The 26,233-nt window shown below is 33.7% G+C and overlaps 1 protein-coding gene and 1 long non-coding RNA gene across 2 annotated transcripts in view; one reads left to right on the plus strand and one right to left on the minus strand.

Moving 5' to 3' along the window:
• LOC138128130 (uncharacterized) overlaps positions 1-4,298 on the plus strand; it is a 68,263-nt gene extending 63,965 nt beyond the window's left edge. Inside the window, exon 3 of the long non-coding RNA XR_011158555.1 lies at positions 3,943-4,298. This is a non-coding gene — a long non-coding RNA (uncharacterized lncRNA). The remainder of the gene's footprint in view (positions 1-3,942) is intronic.
• Positions 4,299-9,003: 4,705 nt separating this feature from the next.
• LOC138129187 (uncharacterized) lies at positions 9,004-9,898 on the minus strand. Its single transcript, XM_069045440.1, has 2 exons — positions 9,758-9,898; positions 9,004-9,704 (listed from the first exon to the last, which is right to left on the minus strand). The coding sequence occupies exons 1-2, from the start codon at positions 9,806-9,808 to the stop codon at positions 9,042-9,044; spliced, it is 714 nt and encodes a 237-aa protein (XP_068901541.1). The 5' UTR covers positions 9,809-9,898; the 3' UTR covers positions 9,004-9,041.
• Between the last annotated feature and the right edge of the window lie 16,335 nt (positions 9,899-26,233).

Genomic DNA, 26,233 nt, shown 5'->3' on the forward strand with positions numbered 1-26,233 from the left:
TCAAATAAAATTAGGTCAATTCTTGAATCAGTCCTATTGTGAATTTCCATCAGTGCGAATCCATCTTTTGCAGTAGTTAAAGTTTCAGGAATGTATAAATCGTTGATGGTTTGTTCCAATATAATCACGTCGCCGTTGTTGCAATTGACCGGGAGTTTCGTTTTCAAAATTTCGTGTGAATTTACACTGACTGTGTGAGAGGTTTCGTCGGGTTGTCTATAATAGAATGGAATTTTCATTATACCGTTTGTTAAGATCTTATCCACGAGGTTAATTGACAGTTTCATCTCTCTTAAATCTTTCAGGCCTAAAATTCCATCAAAATATTCATGAAAGTCAAATAACAAAAATTCTATTATTTTATCGTTGTTTAATTCAGGAAATGCTTGTGTTTTTGCCTTGAATCGAATAGGTTTTTCGCCCGTACTGGTTTTGATTTTTGAGGGTTCATGATAGATGTCGAAGGGGAAATATTTTTCTGCTATTCCGGGTCTAATTATGGATTTATAACATCCGGTGTCGATTAGCAGTTTTACGGGTGGATATGAAAGTTGGATGTAAGGAAGGGAATTGTAACAGGTTGAATTATTTACTTCGCAGGTCACGTCGTCGTATTTGAATTGTAAACTAGTGGAAAATTTTGATACTCGTCGATGGTGGTTTGTACAAGGTCATCGTCGGGGTTTTGTGTGTCTTCGTTGTCGCAGAAGTAATCGTCAGGGTCTGTTTGGTTATTATGTGGATATTGTTCGTTGTGACTTGTTTGTTCTTGATAATCGTAATTATGACTCCTATTAGTCGATGTACTCGGCTCATCGGTGCTATAAAAATCGTTTTCCTGATGGAATAGTTCTTCTGAGATGAAATTTTTTGGTCTTGCGGTAAAAGTTTGATTCGGGAATGGGCGTTGAATAGTGGGATTTCTGGATGTTGTCGACATCGGTTCGGGTTTGTTACTAGGTACCTGTCCCGTTGGCTTAAAGACGTTTTTTGTACGGCCAAAAACTTGGGTGTTTGTAAAGAATTTTTCTGGGGTCGGTCGAGTTGTGAATTTAATGGGTTGACTAGGAAAATTATTTTGTTGTTTAGGATATTGGTACATCGGTGTTTCGCGTATAGGGGCTCGATTAAATTGTTGGTTTTGGTTATGTGAAGGTCTTTGTGGAGTTTGATTGTTGTGCATATGGTAAGGTAAACTTATGTTAGTTGGAGTAAAGTGAGGTGTGTTGTTAAAAGAAGGTTGGGGAGGTTTTCTTTCGTGCATCTGAATCTGTGGGGTTAAGCGATTTATTTGTGATGGTGGATGTTGTGTGTACTGGAAATTTTGTTCTTCGACCACCAGATTCATCGCTGTTTCTAAGGATTTTGGATCTCGAAGTCTAATAATACTTTGTAATGTACCTGTTAATCCGCGAATAAAAGTCTTAAGTGCCATGTTGTCATATTGTTTTAGATATATGGTTTTGGTTGCATCAGACATTTCTAATACACTAAGTGAATTGACTTTAGCTGATAATTGGCTACGTACTGTTTGAATTCTTTGTCCAAAGTTCAAAGGTGACTCGTTTTTGAAAGGTCTCAAAAAGATTAAATCTTGTTCTAAACAGTCGATATTTCTTTGATCTCCAAAGCACGATCTTAGGGTCCTTTTTATTAAGGGCCAACTATTTAGTTCGGTTTTTGTTGCTACTAGAGCTTGGGCTCTACCTGTTAATTTCCCTATTACTACTCTTAATAGATAGGAAGCTATTGTTGGGTCTGTGCCGAATGTATTGAACAAATGGTCGCATGATGAAATAAAAATTTCTAAGGTTGTTCGATTACCGTCATACTGTGGAACTGTATCGACATGTAATTTTATCAATTGAAGATTGAAGGTACTTTCGTTGTTTGGTGCCATAATGTTGTTGGGAATTCTTAAATGTTTTATTTTATCGATTAAATGGTCTAATTCGATACTCGAATCAGTGTCGCTATCTGTGCTCATGAAAATTCGATTGACTTTATTTATTATTACCTATCAATAAGCGAAAAAATGTATTTTTTTTTTTTGCAAAAGAAATTTCGATATTTTGAATTAATTGAATTTTTTTTTTTTTTTTTGAAAAGAAAGGGAATCAGACGGGATGCTCAGTCCACTAACCTGGTGTTCTTGAGTATTGCCAGTCGTCTGGGGGTGAACCAGTTGCCTCAAAGTCCTCAGCTGTCGAAGTCGAACTTTAGATTTGCTTGATGCAGGTCCTTCGCTCGATGTCTTCCTGTTGCACCTTCTGTCCGATACAGGAGTTACCTCAGGTTCTTTCTTCTTGAATAGTGCTTGAGGAATTGAAATCCCAAATCGCGATATTATTGCTCGATGCAAGATGATAATACACGATCGCACTATCCTACCGACTGCGCCAATTACGTTTATGAGATTTTTGAAAAAGAAAAAATTATTTATTTTTACAGCGTTACAGTGACTTGAGTACAAGAATGATTGTATTAGTTAACAATTGTTCGTTATATATATGGGTTTAGTATTGACTGAAGGTCTATTAAGATTATTTGTATACATATAATGATGCGATTATGCACATATTTATAATTGTATGGTATGATAATTTCTTTTGACGGATGGTCTGCACTTTGATACTATGATACTAAGATTACTTATATACATATTATTATAGTGATACGATTATACATGTTTATCCTAATTATATGATAGTGTATATGTTTTCTTAATATAACTTGCATGGTAGTGCCTGTCGTAAAACGGTCAGCAGGTGTTGTATGGTTGGTTGTATAGTTACGAAATAGATATTTTCGTTGGGTGATGGGCACCCTTAAGGTGTAAAATTTAATTTTAAGTGGTAGGATACGAGAACGGTAACATTTAGGAATAATATTTATAAAAATGAAGCAGAACTGTATCAAAAACGGTTGAAAATAAAATATCGAAAGTATTGCTGGCGTTTTAATTTGTTGTGAAAATTTGCGATGATAAAAAAAATCAAATAAAAGGTAAACTCATCCAGTAGGCTGTAATTTTGCACCCTCACCAGGATAAGAGATGGCGGTAAACGCTTTGTGCCCAAAAAATGTATAGGGAGTTTGCCTTCTATATGTTCTTATTTTGTCTATGAATAAATGTTTCCGATTTGTCCCGTCCGTCATAATGGAATGGCTGTAATATAACTTATATAGGTACAGTTGGCTTAAAAAGAAACGGGAAATGAAATTTGACCTAATGTGAACTGAAAATTTAATTTGTCAATTTATGTCTGTTTGACAGTAGTATATCTGACACATAAGTGCAGTTTTTTAACCTAAATTCTAAAAGGCCATTTCAAACTATAAAAATTTAATAAAATCTGACAGAACTTTTTCTGACAGTTCCCGTTTTTTTTGAAGCCTACCATACTGAGGCATAAATGGATTGTCGTATTAGGCAGATCATCTCCTGAAACCTGGGAGTCTGTTCTGTGAAATACCTACTTCCTTTCTTTAATTAATTTACCCAATTAAACAAATATACAGACTGATTCACATAACTTTCCGACCCTAACGAAACTTAAATGCAGCCAGTAATAAAATCAGTGACTACTTGATACCTTTATTTACTACGAAATCTGGACACTCCTATTGACAATCACTTGACAGTTCCTTTTTGTATAATTCTGAAATAATTTTTGTTAATTAAAATGTGCTCCAATGACGAAACGATCGATATGATATTGATTTATGATGAGTCAGTTTCTTAAATAAAAAGAAATATTGTCGATTACTGCCATTTTTAAAATTTTATAATTGAGACTTTTGTGAGGGATGTCCAAACCATACAAAAGTTTAAAGTAATTCATGTTATGAATGAAAAACGTATTGTGCGTTATGTGAATCAGTCTGTATATTTTAGGCACACTTTTGTGAATCGGCTTTTGATGTTCGCATTCGTTTCAGCAAGAAAGAAGATTTGAGGTTGAAGCCTGAAGCAGTTATTCATTTAAATTTGGGTATAAGGGAAGATAGTGAATGCGGTAAGTATGGTTCGAAGCAACAGCTGCTTTCCTTTTGCAATTTTTATAAACCAACTGAAAAGAGACATTCACCTCAACTTTTATCACCACATATAATCTTATTAATTTCGTGTTTATGTAATTTATGTATACTTATTAGGAGATATTAAACTAAACTAAAGCAATTTCGTTCTTTTCTTTAAATTGCACACGTTCCTTTCCTGAATTCAACATTCCTGGGACCAATTTTTTACTTCCTGAAGCCATTCTAATCTCCACCCTCCCACATATTAAAAAAATCATTTTTGAGAGAAAGTGGAAACAGAATTGAGTGTGACAAATCAATAACAAAAGAACAACTTAGCTGTTAAAATATACTTATTTCCATATTTAAGAGCACAATACATAAGTATAAAACCTTGTTCTTTAAATGCTTGCTCTATTTAGGTTCATCTAATGTTCCTTTACCTGACGCAAGCCCATTCTCCTCCACCTTCATCAGCTTGATACCTTGCCCACTGCTTCTACATCTTTTAAAAATATTACTGAAATATGCATACAGTAATATTTACACACTTTCGCTTTTGAATTATTAATTATGGAAATACCATCTCCTGAATCCTCTCCCGAACCATCTAATACCAATAGTAAGTCCAATGAGAGAATCGGTTAATATAAAAGAAAAATTGATGCAATCCGCCAAGACAATAAAAAACTCAAGACGGAAAACTCCACACTAAAAGAAAGTTTTTTTTTTTTTTTGAATGATTAAAGATTATCTTTACAAAGGCAATCAATGAGGGGTACCAAATGGTGAAATGAAACCACGTTGAAAGCCTATAAAATCCGATTGGCTTGTGGTTCCACCGGGTACGATGTTGTCAAAGAACTTAGACAACGTTTACCAAGTCAACAACGTACATTGAACGAAGAAGTTTTAAATGTGATGAAGACGAAAGTCAATATGATGGTGGAGGAAGAAATACATTGGGGTATCTTAAATGATGAACTGGCCATCACGCCCGAATTGGATTCAATTTGATCCTAGAGTACTGGCCTAGTTTTAGGAAAACCTACAATAGTTTCTTCTAAAATAATTTTTTTGAGGAAGTGGCTACCCAATTGACGCCCTTTGGAGATTATATAATGTTCATGCAGGCAGTGATTCTGTAATTCAAAATTAAACCCCACATCCCTCCGATCCTCTAGTAGTAAACTATATTTTACTCCAGATGCTCCACATATTTTTTTAAAAATTACGTAACCACCTAACTCTAACTAATAGTCTAAAAATTACAATTTCAGATGAATTAGTTAAAAAGAATTCACTACCGACAAAAACTGTCGATATAAAGGGTACTGATTAAAATTGAGTGTAAAGATCTGAAATTGGCACTTTTTCTTGAAAAGGTGAAAGTCGGTTTGGCTGTGAGACTTCTGAACCACATAGAGGCGCGGTTTTAATATTTATTTAGATGGTTTAGATTAGTTACTAGTCGCACTAGATCTCTGGCACTGAGCGCTATGAATAGTGAGGTGTATATAGATGCCGTCAGTTTCTGAAAAGATGTGATAAAACTGTTTGAACAATTGAAAATTGGATCACAGAAAATCTGAAAAGCAGTTCAAACAGGGTTTCTTTTGGACACCACCAATGCACTATAACTTGCATTATGTTTGTTTAGGCCGTTTTACCCAAGATACTCTTAGAAAACTTATTTTCCAATATTAGATAATATATAAATCCTGTCCCAAGTCCAATTTTTTTTTTAAATGGCCATAATAATAATTTCAGTCGCACAAGTTTTTAAACTAAACAATAGTGGAAATTATGAAAATGATTATTCAGAGTATTTCGCGGATTTTTTAAACACAACAGTCATTGGGGAAATTGAAATTGACACTTCTTCACTAAATGAAGACTTAAAGATTGATGCAATACAAAATTTGTATTATTTAACTGGCAGAACCAATTTTAATAAGAAAATTTTTCAGCGATCATTAAAACTAAACAAAATTGATGAAAAATTAGCTGAAGTAAAGCTGATACCTTATAGCTATTTTTAAAAAGGTTGAAAATGGAATAAAATGTTTGTATTTCTTTTTATTTAAAACAAAACGTTAATTTCAGAAAATTCTCTTATTACGTCAAAAACGGATCAAAAACCGTTAAATTTTTGACTTTTCAAAATATGTCTCAAAACAAACCAAAAACCTATGAAATTGCTACTTTTAATGATCAGAAAAAAGGTTGAATTTTTCTGAGATTTAAGAAAAGATTCAGCATGATCACTCGGATAGCCAGAACTAGTATTTACCCATCTACTTAGTTTTCGCCAAAAACAACAAGTGTGCGGAATAGCTCCTGCAGCAACATCAAATTGCACATGAAGCTGGGATATCTAGAGCTGGGCACAGCTTTGTGGACTCATGTAATTTTTGTAGGTAAGTTTCTGAAACAGACTTAGATGAAAATCCTATGAAGTTGGGGGCTTTGATGAGGAGTACCAAAAATTGTAGAGATGGATGAATCAAAATTTTTTCACAGGAAGTATAACAGTGATTTGTGGCGAGAGGGGAGACAGGGTTTTTGGAGGCATTGAAAGGGACTCGAGAAAATGTTTTCTGGTTAAAGTACCTAACAAAAATACTGATCGTTTATCTTACAATTTATGTATTGTACAATCACATTCACAAATTTTGGATTGGGGCAACAAAAAAAACCTACGTAGATAATTTTGTACTTCCCTTGATCTTTTTCATTCATACCAGCTTGAATTTATATGAAGGAATAAACATACATTAACAAAAAAAATCTAATTTTATAATTTCAGTGTTTGGCAGAATTACGCCTCCACTTTGCGAAAATGCCGGAAACTAATGACTAACTTGCTGTGGAAGCAGCATTTCAATGGCACTCATATTCCCATAACATACATATATTGTTTTATTCCCTTTTCGGTTCATTTTAAGCCAAAATAGAGCATCCCGTATTGTTAAGTAATTTGACAAGTTTTTATAAAAGGAATAGTCTCACATCCCAAGAAAGCGCGACCTTTTCACTATTAAATGCAATGTTGGGATGGACTCCGTTTTCGCAGAGCTGTTGTCAGCTTTAGAGAGATTTTTGCGATCGGAAATTGAATGAAAAGGCTGTCCGCGTGCGTTATTGGGAGTGTCCGCTTTATAAAAGAATATAATGTGAAGAAGGAGAATCGGGATTTGTCCACTCAACGGAACTGTCTGTCCGCTTTTCAGAAGTGTCCGTTAAGGGAAGTTTCACTGTAATTCAATTTCAATATAATGAAGTACTGTCTTGAAGCCACGGTATGCTTGAAAAAAAATTTGCGATGCTAAAACATCAAAGCTAATAACCCCTTCTTTTCCGTTCCTCTGGGACCTGGATCCGGTGTTGGCTGAAGTCCAGGTTCCTACAGAAGAACCTCGGGGACGACGTCGGTCAGCACACGCCGATGTGGATAGAGATCCACTCTTCGGCGTTCAGGTCTTATGAACCTTACGCGGGGGGCCGCTAATCCGCAGTGCGCGCTTGGGTCTGGAATTCCTGAAGAATCTTCGCTCCAGCCAGCCCTCGTCGATTCCATGACGATACCACACCGGCCCTACTGCACTCTAAACTACCCCCCTTTGGGACACCTGCAAAAGCTTCAAAACAAATGGTCGTAAACTGCCTCGTCGTCGCTGGCTCTTTCGACTTATAACTTTCGCCCCTCTCACGTGTGTGTTTTTCGGCGGAAAGCGGATACTACCACAGAGCGTGCGTCCGTCCGTGGTTCTCGAACGTTCGAGAATATTCTTGGGGTTTTAAATCGCGAGATATTTAAATCGTAACAGTACTTAACATTTAACACCTTTTCAGTTTAGATTTAATGCAGATTTATAAAAATTCTTTACAGATGCCACTGTTCGCTCTATTGATAAAAATTTCGCTGCAAAGCATTTACACTGTTAAATCCTGGTACGCAAAACTTGGACGAATGAAAAATCAAAAATCGTGTTTCAAATATTTAAAAAAAAGTACGTCAAAAGACAGGCAATATATTTGAAAGGAAAAAATTAATTAGGCATATTGTCTGTCAGTTTAAAAGTAGTCTCGTTGTGATTGTGTCCATTCTTTGAAGAAATAGAGATTTCTTCTAGCAACTGTTGATGTAAGTCTGTCGCAGCTTACTGTCTGTTACCATTTGTACTGGAAACGAATTGTCTTCAATATGTTAGGGACACAATAAAAAAAAATCGCGGCTAACTTCTATTTTGAATAATATCCCCAGTGTTTGATAAACATACCTCACTTTATCCAACTCAAGCTTAAAGTACAGACTTTACGAGCACCACTTAAAGTGTAATATGCAGCACACTTTAGCACTCTGCTAGCACCACTTTCATCCCTCCAGTTATTTTTTTTAATCCTTTAGCAAGCTTTTCAAATGTATTGCGCTCTTCACCGGTATTAATACCGCCCAAAAAGCGAGATAATTTGTCTCTCGTTTGAAATCGACGAGCGATCTCTGTTTATTCTTTTGGTCGACCGGATAAGCCGTGGAGGGAGAAAAGACTGGAGATGGCACTAATTCAAATAAGTGTACCGGCCCGCGAAAACTACAGAGTCATAAAAGGTTTCTGAATATAGACCCTAGGCCAATGGCTTCCTTCGCCTTCCTTCCAGGCGCATTGTTCTTCTTAATCTAGCGCATTGTGGACTGGGTCATAAAAGGTTGTTGCACGTGCTTTTAGAGGGTTCGGATTTTTAACATGGGAAGCATAGGAAATGCCATCTCCAGTCTTTTCTCCCTCCACGGGATAAGCCCACTTCGAAATAGCTGCCGTCCCCTGTTGGGAGCTTTCATCAACTAACTTCAAAGTTTCGCGCTTTAAACTCCGGCACAATCGGATGTTTTCCATTTTGATAGAGTGCTAATTCGTGTTGCAAATTTAAATTGACGAAATTATTGATTTTGTTCATGTGATATTAAAAGCTTCCGAGTATTGTTCACCAGGGATGATTGGTCACCAAATCAAGCTTTATTTTTTCGATACGGTACAGATCCGCGGGAGAGAAGGACTGATAACACTGTCTATGCAAGCTGATACAAATTCTACATAGTCTGAGGAGTAGCTAAAAACGTCCATCAAAATTCTTTCTTTACAGTTGACAGGGACACTGTCCACATAGTCGTGCATTTCAACTGTTAACAAGTTCAAACTGGACGCCGCTGCTGTCTTCTTCTCAGCTATCTCGGCGATGATCTGGTCGTTGCAAGCCTCGTCACCTTTGCAGTCCTCGATGGCCTTCTGTGTGCAAGTCAGATAGTCACTCCCCAAGCGGAAAACGTCAAACCACTTCGCCAACACCATGTTGTATGCCGTGTTATACCTCAAGTCGAACAAACAACTGTCCATACGATCGTGAGCATCGTTAGCGTACATCTCCACGGTCGTACCTGGAAAGCATTTGGTGACATCGATGTCAGTTCTTGCAGCCATTAACTGAGTGAGTTGATTGGTCTCCTCGACTTTCTTGTTCAGCGCCAGTTCACCATCCTGCAAAATTAACTGCATGTTCGCCGCGAAACTCTTCATATAGTTGTCCCTCATATCCGCAACCTCTTGGAATATCGCTTTAGTGGCATTCTCGAAGTCACTGTATGCGTCTTCCACTTCCTGGTCGGTGGCGCCCAGGACTTGCTACAATTTTGCGTTATAATAATTTTTACGCGAACTTACTTCTTGTTACAAACCTGAAAAGCAAGCAAAACTACCACTGTTACCAGGACGATTTTCTTCATCATTGCTACTTACGAATGCTTAAAGTCATTTTTTTCTGCCTCTTTTATACAAGGCGTTATCTTCTCGAGAGCATGAGGACCACTCGAAAATTTGGAAATAGATAATACAGTAAAGCGTCAATAATAATCCGAACCTCGGTAATCCGGACGACCTTGGAACCACGATTCGAAATTAAATTACGGAATTGCGTCGCGGAAACGAAATCGCGATACTGAATTTCAGTTTTGTGTTTATACAGGGTGATTTTTAAAATTTCCAAAACGCTGTAGCACCTTTACTTATTGCCCAATTTCAATAAATAAGGTATCAAATAAAATGGCTTCGAATAGACTATAAATTGTCATATAATTATATATTTTGTTTTAAATAGTAAATTTTGGGCGACATTCAATTTTCTTATTTCAAATTGTGATATATGTATTTTTGTACTTATTTTTAAAATCAATATTTTTCTAAACATTGCTGTATAAAAATAATTTTGTTTTTTTGAAAAATTTTGTAGAAATAATAATTTTCAACATAATACTTCAGGGAAACATTCTAATGAGAAAACAAATAAAATCTAGTTACTTTGTGCAACCTGTCAGCTGGAGCAGTTGTTGCGCAACTAATTTGACAAGTTGTTAGACTAAAAAATTACATTTGTCATAACATTGACTAAAAATGGACATTTTTGGTGAAATGACCGACATGCTACAAGCTTATTTTGAGTACGGCAAGAATGCACAGGCAGCTATTTGCCTTTTACCACCAGCGTTTTCTTAATCGAACAGTTCCCACTACAAAAAATTTGCCCGGTTGGTGACAAATTTGCGTGCTTATGGTGTATTTAATGTAGACAAAACAATTTGACAGCAATGAACAAAACTCCTTTAGTTGACAGTGACATTTGAAGCCACTTGATTTTTTCCTACAATGTATCGTTAAACAAAATTTACGAATAGTTGGAATTTTTTCTAAAGTTTAAAAAAAAATATTATACAGCAAGATTTAGCAGAATAATGTATTTAAAAATAAATTGAAAAAACCATATATCACAATTTAAAATAAGAAAATTACATATCACCCTACTTACATTACTTCTTTAAAAAAATTGTTGTATGTCAGTTTATAGTCTCTTAGAAGCTCTTTCATTTGATATAATTATCATTTATTGAAATTAGACAAGAAATAAAGTTGTTAGAGCATTTTGGAATTTTTAAAGATCACCCTGTACAAATAAAGTTGGTGGCAAAAAAACGGGTACTGTCAGAATACAAAAACTGTGAAAACCAAATTTACAATAGGAAGGTTTTCGTTTCCCGTTTTTTTTTGCAACCAACTGTATACAAAGCTTTTGAGTTCTGGTATGCAGGTGATTTATTTTTGTATCCAAAACTCGTATGTATTGGGTGATTTAAAATTATTGTGGATAAGTATGGCAACTATGTACGAAACTTTATGTGGCAACAGTGTGGGTAGGATAAACCTGGCATTTCTTTGACAGTTCATAGTCGTGCAATTTTGAAAATTGTCAAATCAATGTGCAATGGTATAAAGAAAATCAAACGCACGCTTATCACAAATGTCATCTCTGCCCCACCCACACAGTTGCCACATATTCGTACATAGTTGCCATACTTATCCACAATAATTTTGAATCACCCAATATTTCCAACTACAGTCGAACTTCCATAACTCGAACTCCCATTTGCCACTTGAAAATTTCGAGTTATGGAGACTTCGATATACAGAAAACTTTTTCTACATAAATGTGTATGCAATATATATTTTTTTCTTATACAGATTAGTACATAAAAACGTAACAAATTTCAGTATAAAATACATAAGAACAAACGAAAAACTGTGTACATAATGTATGTACATATATATGTATGTAATAAGCAAGAAAAACAAATTAAAATTATCTTAATTTGTTGTATTTGCAGAAAAAAAATCTGTAATAAGTGTCTGCTTTTTATTATTTTTGCTACTTGTTTCAAAAAACGCTTCGATATTATTCAAATTCTTGTAAAGTTCTTCTGTTGTATTTTCTTCTGTTTATAAAAATGTACATAGAGTTTCAATGGCCTTTGTAATGTCTTTGTCTGAGGGTCGTACAATACCAACCACAGGATCATCATGGTCTTCATCATTACTTCCAGTTTCTTCTAAAGGCGACTGAATGTTTTCTACAATGTCATCATCTGTAGGGAAATCTGATGTGAAGACTTCAGCATCTACATGAATAAAATCATTAAAATTTGATTCTTCGAATTCCTTACGATTGAGGAGCATCCATGCTTCATATTGCTCTCTAAGATCTCCATCATTATTATCAACAGCATTATTCTCATTTTTTTATGAACGCGAGAGGAAGATCATCTTCTTCCCACACTAAATGCTCTCCAAAACCAGCCTTTTTGAAACAATTAGAAATGGTTGTAGGTGTCACATCTCTCTCCCATGCTTTCGTAACCTCCTGAATGGCATCAATCAAAGATAATTTAGGAATGCTTCCGTTCTTTTCCAGATCTTTGATGGTTTTTGATAAAATTCTACGTCGATAATGACATTTAAAGTTTTCTATAATTCCCTGGTCCAGCGGTTGTAATTTTGAAGTCATGTTGGGAGGAAAAAACTTGAGTTCAATCGATTTTAATTTGCTCTGTAAATCTGGTGGGTGAGCGGGGCAGTTATCAATGATCATAAGAATTTTCCTGTTTTCAGAGGAGAACTTTTGATCCAATTTGACCATCCAATTTTCAAAAATTTCTCGCGTCATCCAGGCTTTTTTATTCGCCGTATAGTCAAGAGGTAACCATTTAACTCCACGAAAGCAACGTGGTTTCTTGCTTTTTCCAATTAACAAGATCTTTAGTTTCTCTGATCCGTCCATGTTGGTTGTAAAAAGGCATGTCACTCTTTCCTTACTGTGTTTCCCGCCATGACATTTCTCATTTTTGAAAGTAAGCGTTTTGTCCGGAAGGCATCTAAAAGAAAGACCCGTTTCGTCAGCGTTGAACACATTTCGCTCTTCATAGTTTTCCAATAATCCCGGTAAAACATTACTCTTCCAGCTTTCACAGTCTTCGTCATTCACAGCAGCGCTTTCTCCACATGCTTTTTTTTGGCCAACACCGTATCTGAAATTTTGAGAACTCCGCCGTTTTGTGCCATTACCGACAAAAAAGTCGTTTCCACTTATCAAGCCATCCAGTACTAGCTTTAACATTTGTTTCACCAAGGCGAACGCTTAATTCCAAAGCTTTTTGTTTAATTATTGCACCGGATACCGGTAGATTCTGAGCTCTTACGGCTTTGAACCATTCCAAAACAGCAGTATCCACGTTTATGTATATTGGCTTCTTAATTCGCTTGTTTTTTTCGCACTTGCCACCATGAATATTCTCCACATTCATTATGGTTGATTTATTTTTTAAAATTGTTGACAAAGTTGATGCAGGAATCTTATATTTAGTGGCTACATCTTTTTTTCTAGCCCCTGTTTCAACTTCTTTGATAATCTTAAATTTTTCCGTGAGTGACAGGGACTTTAACACACGTTTCGGAGGCATAATTTACGTCAGCCCTACTACAATTAATTGGGGATACTGGTTCAGACTTCAGACTTGCATTCGAAGAAAAATGCATCGCAGCTGCTGTTCACGCAGGCTCGTTACCTTGAATAAATTCCAGTAATTCGACTTACGGAAGTTGTTTACGCGAAAAATGCTTAAAAATATTTCGAGTTAAGGAGAACTTCGACTTACAGAAGTTCGAGATATGGAAACAATTTTTAATGGATTGCCTATACCGAAAAGCTATTGCCACAAAGATTTGTTCGACTTAGAGAAAATTCGAGTTATAAAGTTCGACTGTACTATTTATTAGCAATATTTTGATAATCCGAACAACCTTCGGTCCGAGTTAGTTCGGATTATCGACGCTCAACTGGTTCATTTTAAAGTTTGTAAAATAATGTTTACTTAAATAAATGAAAGTTAGTGCAAACTATTACGTAAGATTTGATGATTACGGAGGTGTGCTATTTTTTAAGTGTTTTGTTTTTTTATTGTTCTGAACATCTGACTATCATGTTTGACACTAAATCATTTTATTATTGTGTGAATCTTTAAATGAATTTATTATTGTTCAAGAAAAAAAATTCTATAAACATGTTTATTGTTTTCAACTGTCATAAATTTTCATTTTTCTCCTTTGTAAACTGCCTCTTGACTGCCCTAAAGCAAAATGAGCAGATAACGAACCATTGCCCTAGGCAACACATTCAACGTCACATTTCTGACAGGTCTTGAAAAATTTGTCAAAACTGTCAAAAGCAAATGCGAAGCCATTTTTAAAAGATTTGGAAGCTTCAGGGACGTCGTTTCAAGCAATAAAATTTTGTATGCAACTCGTTTCTGGGTAAATTGGGCTTTTCTAATTGTCCTCGAGGCCTTAAAATCCTCGCTACGCTCGTGTTTTAATCTTATCCCTCGGGCAATTGAAAAGCCCAATTTACACAGAAACTCGTTGCATAAATAACTGTTAAGCAACTTTCGCCCACTACTAAATTAAGAAACCAAAAAAAAAACATCAATGTGATCCACTTAGTACTGACTTTTAAGGAAATGCATCTTCTTTTTTTTTCTGTAGAGCCGGAACCAGTAAGGCTATTCACTCGCTCTGGAAGGTTTTGTAATTGATCAATTTTTTTTTTTAAGGAAATAACAAGCTCTTGCTAGGTATGTAACAGATTTTATTAAGAGAATATTCTAACCTATTCCTTTCCTATCTAACATTTGAATGAACATTTTTTTAAAGCGCTATAAATCCCTTCATTTGGGCATTTTAGAATCGGACTTTGGTAAATATTTTCAAATTTTCTAGACTAGACAAGTGGATGGATCCTGGAGAATCGGCTCTAATTTTAAAAATAAATTTTATAAAATGATGGTGTCCCTAAATATTTTTTAAAATGGCAGTTCGGGGTAATTTCGATCACTCTTAATTTATTCAAAATGATTGTGGGTAAATGTGGCAACTATGTACCGGGTGAGATGAGTTTTATCGTCAGTGGGAAAACATCCACTTCTAATCAATTTAAAATTTTCAAAAAATTCAGGAATGATTGTGTATCACTCTAGAACAGTCTGTAAAAATTTCAAAATTTTTAATAAAACAGGTAAAGATTTTGTTTTAATTCAATAACTGATACATTAATTTACATAATTTTTCACTGAGAGTCCTTTCAAACATTCAGGAAAAATTTGGTGTCATTGAAATCATGAAAACATCACCGGTTTTTGAAATAAATGTAATTTGATATTAAAGCCTAAAATTTAGCTATGATTTATTATTAAATTGGGCGGTCAGTTCCACAAAAGAAGTTGACGTAGGTTATTTATGATACCCTTTAGGGACTTAAGAATTACTAGAAAAGTGGTCAACAGATGTTCCCAACAATGAGATATTTATTTATGACACTGCAGTTGTAAATCTTGGTCATTTTTCGCTCTTAATGTTAAAATTGGAATAATTCAAAAACGAATAATTTTCTTTTGATGCGAATTTCGTAAATGTGTTCTTTAAATTAATTGTGAATTATGAGCGTGCACGAAAAAAAATTTTTTTTTGCTCAAAATCGATTTTTTTAATTTTATGGCTCTGAATTAAGTGATAAGTGAAAATTGATTACACACATTTGAAGTCTTATATCAAGGGAATGTAACCCTAAAGTTTCTTAATTTTTACTATTTTTTTAATAGTGCTGACGATAAAACTCATCTCACCCGGTACGAAAATGTATGTGGCGACTGTGTGGGTTGGGTAGAGTGGACATTTGTATAACAGTTCATATTAGCATGCATTTGATTTTTTTTTATACCATTGCACATTGACTTGACAATTTTCAAAATTGCGCGACTATAATCTGTCAAATAAATGTCAACTCTATCTTGCACATAAATTTTCGTACATAGTTGCCATATTTATCCACAATCATTTTGAATCACCCAATACACAACATACAGGCTGATTCACGTTTTGGGAAATCAAAAAGTTTCTAATGACCGGGCTACGTGAATCAGCCTGTATAGTGCGCGTCAAAAATAATTTGTTGATGCTTGGCAAAGAACATTTGTGGGATATCATGGGTCTACGTTTAAGATGTTTTCCTCAACAAGCAAGCGGTTTGAAGTCACCTATAGCAAGCTTGGGATGAGATAACTCAAGAAGAGATCGATCGTCTTGTATTTATTTCTTTTGTTTTTTTTTTTTGGATGGCTACAATAAACATTTATTATTATTATTATCTTATTCGGGACATGCCCTATCGAGTTAGGGAATGTATTACTAACCATGGTGAAGTGACAAATTATTATTAATTTTTTTTCTGACTTTCTGTACTTTTTTTTCCAAAATGAAATCAATTACTTTATTTAAGAGAAATAAACTTGACTCCTTTTTGGTGGTGCATTTTTATTGGCACGTAGTTTAACTTATACCGGGTGTATTATGAAAAATCTTTGGTGCTATAACTTTCCTATTTTTTATCCGATTTTAATAAATGATACATCAAACAAAATCGCTTTAGCAACACTATACACTTTCCACTGACGCCCATTGCGGCGTTTAATAAAAAGTCTGTTACATTGTTTTTTGATTTCTTTTTTTTTTTTTTCTTTCTATGCATGATCATGGTTGTTTACATTTTCATATTCAAAATAAAAATCTCTATAAAACTGAGCAAAAAGAAGTTAATAGTGCAATTCAAGAACAAATATTGGATCAATTCAAATTGTAACCCATTTAAACGATTTTATTTGACACATCATTTATTAATCGTATGAAAAATAAGGAAGTTACAGCACCAAAGATTTTTCATAATACACCCGGTATCACAGACATGAACAATCAATAATAATTGATAAGTGAAAAATAATAAGTACCTATTTATGTCATAAGTACATACATATACTCCATTCTTTATCTTGGTGAGTGGTCTTTGGGAAATTTTCAGCCGTCAAGTTGAATTTAGGGGTTTTTGAAAGTTCCAATGTAAAAGTGCGTTGGTAGTTGTTGAAAAATATTCAAATATTACAATAATGTACTTACAGAGACGCCACAAAGTCTTTCTATTTATTATTTTCCTGGTTAAATTGCTCATGATTCATATGGACCGAGACCACCAACACATAACCTCAAACGTGTCTTCATATCGCATCGTTTTCTAGACCGGCCACACACTTTCCGGTCAAATTTGATCCGGTTTATGGTTTAAGAATCCGGTTAATTTCTCACACCCAAACTTCTTTGCAACATTGCCCGGCACGGGACGGGAATAATGTTCGCTTTGCGAGCAAGGCTAATAAATAGGGCAAGTTCACAAAGCCTAATTATGTACGAATTACATACAAGGCTTTATGTTCGATTGTGAAGTTAAGTTTCTTTTAGGTACAAAATTCATAGATTTTAAAAATTACGATAATTTCGAAGTGTTCTGTTTTTGTTTCTGTGGTTACGAAATTATTTATTACTATTTATTTGAAAACGAACAGTGTTTGTGTTTGAAATACGAACTGAAATCATCTTTATTTCTAGTTGTAATAATGAGCAAAGTAGGTGAAATTGCGGCAAGAGCTAAAGAATCTTGACTGCAAAGTTTTGTATTAATTCCTGATTTAAATAAAATTAGGAAAATTTTGACGTTTATTTTGAAGTAATACCCAAAATTGACAAGCGGCCGTTTTACTATCTTTATGGACTAGTCTCTAAACAGATGGTGTGTGGACAATAAACGATATCATAAATCATGAATTATAATACAATCGAACATAAAAATAATTATTTTGACATCGATCGTGGAAGAATGTGACATTACAATAACAAGTGTGTCAATTTCAAATCTATATCGATCAATATACAGTAATACCTCGTTAATCCGAAGTAAATAATAAATAACCAAGGTGATTCGGACTACCAAAAATTCAGATTATTTTTAAGCTTTATTTAATACGTGTAAATAAGTACATAACAACAATAGTAGTTATATTTATAATTTGTCTAGCCATTAATCCTTTGACAAATCTATTAAATAGCACTGGATATGGTTTCAATATTAGACTTAATAATACCACACCATCAAAATTAAATCACCTTCTTTATATGGATGACATAAAACTTTATGGATCAAAAAAGAATCACATTTTATCTTTACTAACAATAACTGAAAATTTCTCAAATGATATTGGGATGAGTTTTGGTATTGATAAGTGTAAAATGCAATCAATATGTCGCGGTCATTACGAACATTTAGAATATATGTATAACTCAAGAAGGAGAAATCATAAAAAAATTAAATAAAGGAGAATTTTATAAATATTTAGGTATTAATCAATCAAATCATATTCAACACTCAATTAAAAATTTAAATAAAGGAGAATTTTATAAATATTTAGGTATTAATCAATCAAATCATATTCAACACTCAATTATAAAAGAAAATTTAGAAAAGCAATTTTATTTAAGAATTAAATCTATTTTACAATCAAAATTTAAATTAATATTCAAGCTTCTCATGCATGGCTTAAAAAATCAAATATTCATCCTGAGACTGAGGGTTTTATATTTGCAATACAAGATCGTGTTATAAATACAAGAAATTATAAAAAAACACATATGCGGTTTGCAATCGATCATTGAATAATGTAGGATTTGCGGAACTGAAGGGGAAACCATTGAACATATCATTTCTTCTTGCACCGTTTTGGCTCAAAGCGAATATAAAAAACGTCATGATATATTCGCAAAAATTATACACTTGAATTTAGCAGTTAAATTCAACTTATTAAAGGATACACAACCACATTATATTTATAAACCAGAAAGTTGTTTGGAAAATGACAATTACAAATTATATTTTGATCGTACAGTTTTAACTGACATTCATATCGTATTCAGCATAACAGACCAGACATTATTATTTTAAATAAACAACAAAAGCAAGCATATCTTTTAGATATAGCTGTTCCAAATTCACACAATATAACACAGACATATAATACAAAAATTAATAAATATTTAGAACTCTCCGTTGCTATGAGAAATCTTTGGTGTTTAGAAAAAATTTCGATTTTACCATTTATAATTTCAGCAACAGGAATAGTACCGTAATCTCTTTTTAAAAATTTAACAATTTTGGACTTAGAGAACACATTGGTGGTTGAAATTCAAAAAGGTATATTATTATACTCATGTCACATCGTGAGGAAATTCCTTAACATTGACACAGAACATAAAACACAAAAAAGTCAAAATGTGGAGACGAGACGCCGGTAATTATGTTGATAAGCACTGCAGTATTACTTGATAGTATTATTTTATCCGTAATAGTGTATGTACTCCGGCAAAATTGCCGTGCCGCCGGGTGGAGGTGGGATACAAAATAGTAATTATATTTACAATTTAAAGATAAGTGGAACTTTTAATAAAATATTATCTTTTCTGCAAATAATTGATAATGATTTCGTTGATTAAAAACAAAATGCTTCTTCATTTAATCGCTGGAGTGTTAACATGTCAGTCGTCGCAAGATTTGTAATGGAATCAAATCATCCTCCTCATACTCATCATTAGTGTCATGCTGATCAAAAAAACTGTTATCGAAAATTTTGTGCTAACTTTTTTCAATTGTTTGAGTTTTAAGACTACCCCATGCATTCGATAATAAAAAAAAATGCATGTTTTAAGCTAAATTCTTTAAGACATTTACTGAGATCTTCCTCATCTGAAGAGACAATTTGACTTAACAAAGATTTGCGATAGGCTAATTTAGTCAAATTGACTGGATTTTGGTCCATAGGTTGAATTAACGCGGTTGTATTTGGAGGTAAAAACGTAGTGGTGAATTGACCATCTTCACTAACCAGCTCTTCACCTGAATGTCCGGTACAGTTGGCTACCAACAGCAAAGCTTTTTCAGGCAATTTTTGTTGCTTGAGGTAACTTCTTACTAGCGGGACAAACGGATATTTAAACCAATTACTAAATATTGCAGGTCATCCAGATGTTTTTAGAAAAATTGTAATCCACGGGCAAATTTACATTCTTAACAGATCTTAGATTTGTGGCTTTTCCAATGATCAACGGTTTTAGTTTGTGAGAACCATCGCCGTTTACGCAAACTAAAAAGGTGATTCTTTTTCGACCTGGGGCTAGTTTTTCAGCAGAACGAACAACAGTTTTGTCCGGTAGCAGCTTCCAATATAGAGCTGCTTCATCTGCATTGTAAATTTGTGAAATGGAAACGTTAAGGTGTTTAATTTTTTCTTTTAATGTTTGCAAAAAGGGTTGAATTGTCATATGATTGCTAAACAGTTTTTCGCCACAGATTTTCAGTTTACGTAATTAAAAAAAATTAAGCAAGCTAAAAGTGTGCGAAAGATAATTTTGAAATTAGCAGTAGAAAAGCTATGAACACGAAATAAAGTTTACACCATGTAAATCCCTATGGTTCATTAATAAAAAATTCATTGTGTAGTTAGTTACAACGCGGGACACAACCATGTGCTCTACTACTCATTATACTGTCAGTACTGAAAAAACTTTATTTAATAATACGTACAGTCGATGGACAAATAAAACTGGAACAAAAATGACAATCACATAAGTCAAAATTTACAAATTTGCATCGTTTAATTACGGCTTTATCACAGATAGGTTAACTTTGGTATGACATATTATGTAGACACTGACAAATATATTGACAATTCAATGGTGTGATTTACATAGATTAAATTTTAAGTGTCCCAGTTTTATTTGTTCACCGACCGTACCACTGAATTATCGTAAATTCATCGGAGTTAATCACACTTACACATCACGTAACGTGAATACGAATAATCTCCGTCAGAGGGCGTAGTGCTTAGCATTAAATGTCAATAGTGGCGGTAAAAGTACCCATACGCACACGGTAAATTACAAAAAACGCAAAAAATACCTTTAGATAGAAAAAACTGGTTAGTTTGCTAAACAAGATGTACAGTCGCGAAATCAAAATTTCGGGCAGCATTTTCTGTCACTTCAACAAAATCTCTGTAAACCACCTTTTGCTATCATCAATTCATCATGATTGACATTCAAAAATTAAACATTTCTGTGTCGGTCACGCTGTCAATTTTTGAGTTTTGAGTTAATTGCACTGTGCGTTATCAATCGACTCTCCAACGCCAACTTTGAGGATAAATTTAAATGAACGTATGATATTATACAGCATGGAACAAAATCATTATCATCTAAACGCTTTTACACGAGTGGTGTGTTCTCAATCGACTCTCCAACGTCAAGTTTGAGGACAAATTTAAATGAACGCACGATATACAGTATGGAACAAAATGATTATCATCGAAACGCTGTTCAAAAATCAAAAAACCATTGTGGTGCAAATAACACATTTTTCATGACATTTTCTATTAAAGTCCTCGTCGAAAAACAGTCAATTTTGACTTAAAAGTGCTGTTGCAAAGGCAAAAGGGTTTTTTGCAACTTGAGTGTATGTGCCATCCAAGAAAACACTTTCATTATCGAGGCGTATGACCGATCTCATTCCTTTTGGAATTTTGATGTACAGTAAGTTAGGGACACGGAATTTCGGGCATCATTTTTCTGTCACTTAGAAAATTGCGATGTAAATCACTCTTTATTGTCAACGTGACATTCAAAAGTCAAATTTTGAAATTTATTTTCTGTTTACGTCAGTCGCATATCAATAATTGAGGTTAATCATGTAAAGCCTATTTTACATTTTTTGACGGTATACATATTGACAATTAGAACGGCACATCGTATTTTTACAAGGGAGATGTAAAGGTTATAATAAGTAACTAATTTTAGATGAAGTTCAATTTGGTTCAGTCTGTACTGTCGCGAGCAATAAATTTTGGTCGGCAATGTCATTTCAAAATTTGGTTAGATTGTCACAAATTTAAAAAATTTCCCTGCCTGATTATGCTCATGTCAACAAAGTGTCAAAAAAATGAGAACAAAATGACAATTAATGTCATACAACATGATGATAGGTTATGACATTTACGACTGTCTTACAATGGAGCATTTTCGATTGCGTCAAAGAATGACCTTGATGATCAAAATTTATTGCTCGCCTCTGTACAGTTAGGGTTGCCAGTTAAGAGGAAATGTCCTCTTTTCAGCAATAATTCTTTTTTTATCTATCTTTTATTGTGTAAGTACTCTTTTGTCCTCTTTTTTTTTGCAAATGTAGGAAGAATTTTTTCTATTATTAATACACAATGGACTAAGGAACAAATTGACTGAAACTGTCAACTGTGAAAACAATTTTATCTGTAGTATACATACAGGTTATTCACCAGCACGAGAGGGGTATAAAATTTTTTTTGCCGCAACCAACAATATCAATGGCAGTAACTACTAAATCAAATGTGTTATTTCTCTTAAATTTGAAATCAAAGTAAGATGGATAGATTTGTCAGAATTTCAGATTGACAGATAACTTGTATTGTAATCAAAATTCAACAAATTAAGTTAATGTAAAATGTGTCTACCATCGGATTGTAAACATCCGCAGCGGCGACAGAATTCATTCCATACTCTCCATATGTGTCAGTCTTTTCGTCGTTATTGTAAAAACAAATTTTTCGAATTGACAAAGATTTTTTGCTTTAACGTCATAGACCCATCGTGGATTCAGTAACAATTATTTTCAAAATTTGAAATCAAGATATTGTTGCAATGTGTATAATGGGTTGCGGCAAAAAGAAATTCAGAAATACCCTTCTCGTGAATAACCCTGTCGGGCCTGTATATGTATAATTGTAGGCACGTTCTTGTAAAGATTTTTTCTAAAAAGTAAAAGGTGATAAAGCTTTTCTGGAAAAGGTTAGAAAATCTGACGAATATCAAAAATCTGAATTTTCTTCGAGTAGTTCTTCAGAAGACTAATAGGTACCGCTTGGGATTAAGAGGCAGTTGCGATTTATGACAAAGTCTGTGTTAGTTGTTATTTTTTGTTTCTTGTATTCTTGTGTTTATTTGATAATAAAGAAAACAATGTGTAACTATTTTATTTTTTTTAATCGTGTATTTTCAATCAATTTTCAATGAATTAATGTGTCACAAGGTTAAAAAAAATAGCCACGCCCCCTCACCATACTGAGTTTTTTTTAAGACGGCCATAGGGTTTTACGGTTGGCTTCAAAAAAAACGAGAACTGTCAGAAAAAGTTCTGTCAAATTTTATTAAATTTTTATAGTTTGAAACGGTCTTTTAGAATTTAGGTTAAAAAACTACACTTATGTGTCAGAAATGTCAGTTATGCAAATACAAATACTACTGTCAAACAGACATAAATTGACAAATTAAATTTCCAATTCACATTAGGTCAAATTTCATTTCCCGTTTTTTTTTTTTGAAGCCAACTGTACTATTCCGGACACGGAATCTTGGCCACAATTGACATTTAAGTGACAAATATGTGTAAACTGGCCTTTATTGAATATAACCCAACTTTTGACTCGATAAAGCCATTTCCCTGCTTTTTTGATGTCACAAGAAAAACTTCAAGGTGATTTTTAATAACTGTCATTTATTAATGACACTAATGATTGGTTTACATCATTTTTTTTTAGAAATGTCTAAAAAATGTTGGCCAAGATTCCGTGTCCGGAATAGTACATGCAAATTTTTCAACCCCCTGTTAAATTTTGTTCCGATAAAAATATTCAAACCATTTTTGGAGCAAAGTTGGGAGATTTTTTAAACTATCCGATAGATTACAATTTAATATCCCAAACTGTCGAAAAAGTTGTGAAAAATAGTTATTTATTGTATAAGTGTTTTAGATAGCATTTTATCCACGCAAGAATTTTTAACCGCGAGTGCGAACGCACGAGCGTTTAATATTCTTAAGTGGATAAAATGCGACTAAAACACGAATGCAATATAACGTTTTATCCACAATTACAGCGATTTAAAATCAGAATCGCCAAAATTTCATCTCGTCATCAAAAAATTATTTGACATTACACTCTGACAGCGGATGTCACCTCAAAAATCATTGAAATTAACTAAAAAACATGGGAGGTGTTGAATAGTCGCTATTTATTTTTAATTGTTTATCGACTCCATTTGTACAAAACGCTGTGCAAGTTGGTGAAAATGGAAGTAGGGTTGCCAGGTTCATTATGAGTTAATATAGGCTAGCCTGTACTAAAATATATGAAATTCAGTGAAAAATATGATTTTCTTATTTATTAAAATTTAAAATTCACGTAAAAATAAAACATAACATAAAAAATAAATGAAATTCATAAACAGACAAATGAAAACAACATACTCAAGGATACTATTATATGAATAAAGAAAAAAAATTGAAATAAAAATCTACACTTAACGCTAAAGGTACTTTTTTTCGTTTTGCGATTCAGACAACAGTTTCTGATCACCTAAGGCATAATTATAAAATTCTAAGCATGACATATCAAAATTAAGACTAATGCATAGTTCACTTTTAATCAATTCCTAGTGTCAGTCCATTTATTTGTCATTATAGAAAATATGCGTTTAACATAAGCTGTAGTGCATGGTATACTCAGGATAAAACTAATCAAATTTGTTATATTGGGAAGCTCTTTTGTCTGAGCTAATAGCCACTTTTTACTTTCTGCTAAGGACGTAAAATTTTCATCTTTTCCACATAAATTATATATTTTATGTAATGTACTCATTTCGTCAAACATTGCATCCATGTTAATATTAAGGATTTTAGGCAACTTTTCCACTAATGCTGATAAATCATGAAAGGAGATTTCATGATCTAACTTTAATTTTGAGAAAAGGAACAGTAAGCTGTTTTCATTAAAGTCAAACCATTTTACAAGATACTGTTTAGCTACCTTGTATGCATTTAAAAAATCATTTTTTAAAACATCTGCTTTATAGTTGTCCAAGTTTTTTAATTTTTGCATTACAAGAAATCCAAAAAAAACCTGTTCAATTCGTTTATTAATTTTGTCCAGTAAACCATTTAGAATTGAATAAATCTCCAAAACGCTAACATTATTGCACTCAAGGGAAAGAATAGCATCTTCAAAAATTTTTAAAAACCCGTTTAAAAACATTAAATAAATCTCAGGAACTTCATTATCAGGAGTATCTTGGTATTCGTCACCTTTAATGTACATTAACTTTTGTATCTGCTTGGGGCAGTCTTTTAAACTGCGAAAGTCCATAATTTCAAAATTTTTTCAATACTGGGATTTAAAGATAGCCATCTTGTGACAACATGACGTGATAACTCAGAATACTCGACGTTGTTAAATTCCGAAAACTCCTGTAAAGATTCACGCCTTTTAGCGGAAAGAGCAAAATGAGCATAAATTTTAAGAACCAAGTTTTCTGCATCAAATTCGAGTCGTTCAACCATGTGTCGGACAGTATTATGTATAACATGAGCATGACAATTAGCTTTGATGATATTGGAATTTTTTTCCAATAATTCAGTGAAAAGAGAATCGTTTCTTCCAAAATTCGCGTTACAATTATCTGCGCTTAAACAACTGACATTTTCAAAAGATAAATTTAAATTGAGTAAAGTTTTTTCAATAGACTTAAACATACCAGTCGCTGTCTCATCTGGGTTTTCAATAAAATTAATAATTTTATTCAGTATCCCTTTTGCTGTATCAAAATATTGCAGTGATTGGAAAAATTTTTCGATTTTTTACGTTGGATGCATCAATTTGAATACCAAAAAAAATATTTCCGTTTTTTAATTGTTCTTTGACTTTTTGCACAGCCTGAATACCCAACACATTTCTAACCAACGCTTCTGCTTTCGTTCTACCCAGACTCATCGTTTTTGTCGCATCAGGCAGCATATACTTGAGGAGTTTAACATTACAGTCTAAACTATTATACGATAAATTGTGTTTAACGTTGTGGTAAACCATGGCGACTTCTTGGGCTGTCACTTTATTACCCTCTGTAGATGATTTAGGTTTTTTGCAGAATGCTTCAATTAAAGTGTTATTAGCATGTGTTGTCGCTTTAATTTTATGACAATCAGTCCCCGCATGTTGTTTGACCTAATAAATAGAAAAGCATAATTAAAGGACCGACGCACGCTATTAACACATGCTCGTTCTAACCTACCTGATGTACGCCTTGATTTGCAACAGAAAAGTCTTTCTTACAAAATTTGCATCTTGCTTTTTGCGACTCGTTTACTACCGCTTGAAGCCATGGATAATTACTTTCCCATTCGGTTTTGTACACACAACTGTACCGCATTTGTTTTGCTTTGGCACTCATTGCAGAATATTGCACTTACACAAGGTTTACGTTAAAATGGACCAGTGAATAAACAGAAAAAGAAGGAAAACTCTTCGCAGTGGTTTCGCGTGCACGTG

Source organism: Tenebrio molitor, chromosome 4 (assembly GCF_963966145.1).
Source record: "Tenebrio molitor chromosome 4, icTenMoli1.1, whole genome shotgun sequence".
Lineage (NCBI taxonomy): Eukaryota > Metazoa > Arthropoda > Insecta > Coleoptera > Tenebrionidae > Tenebrio > Tenebrio molitor.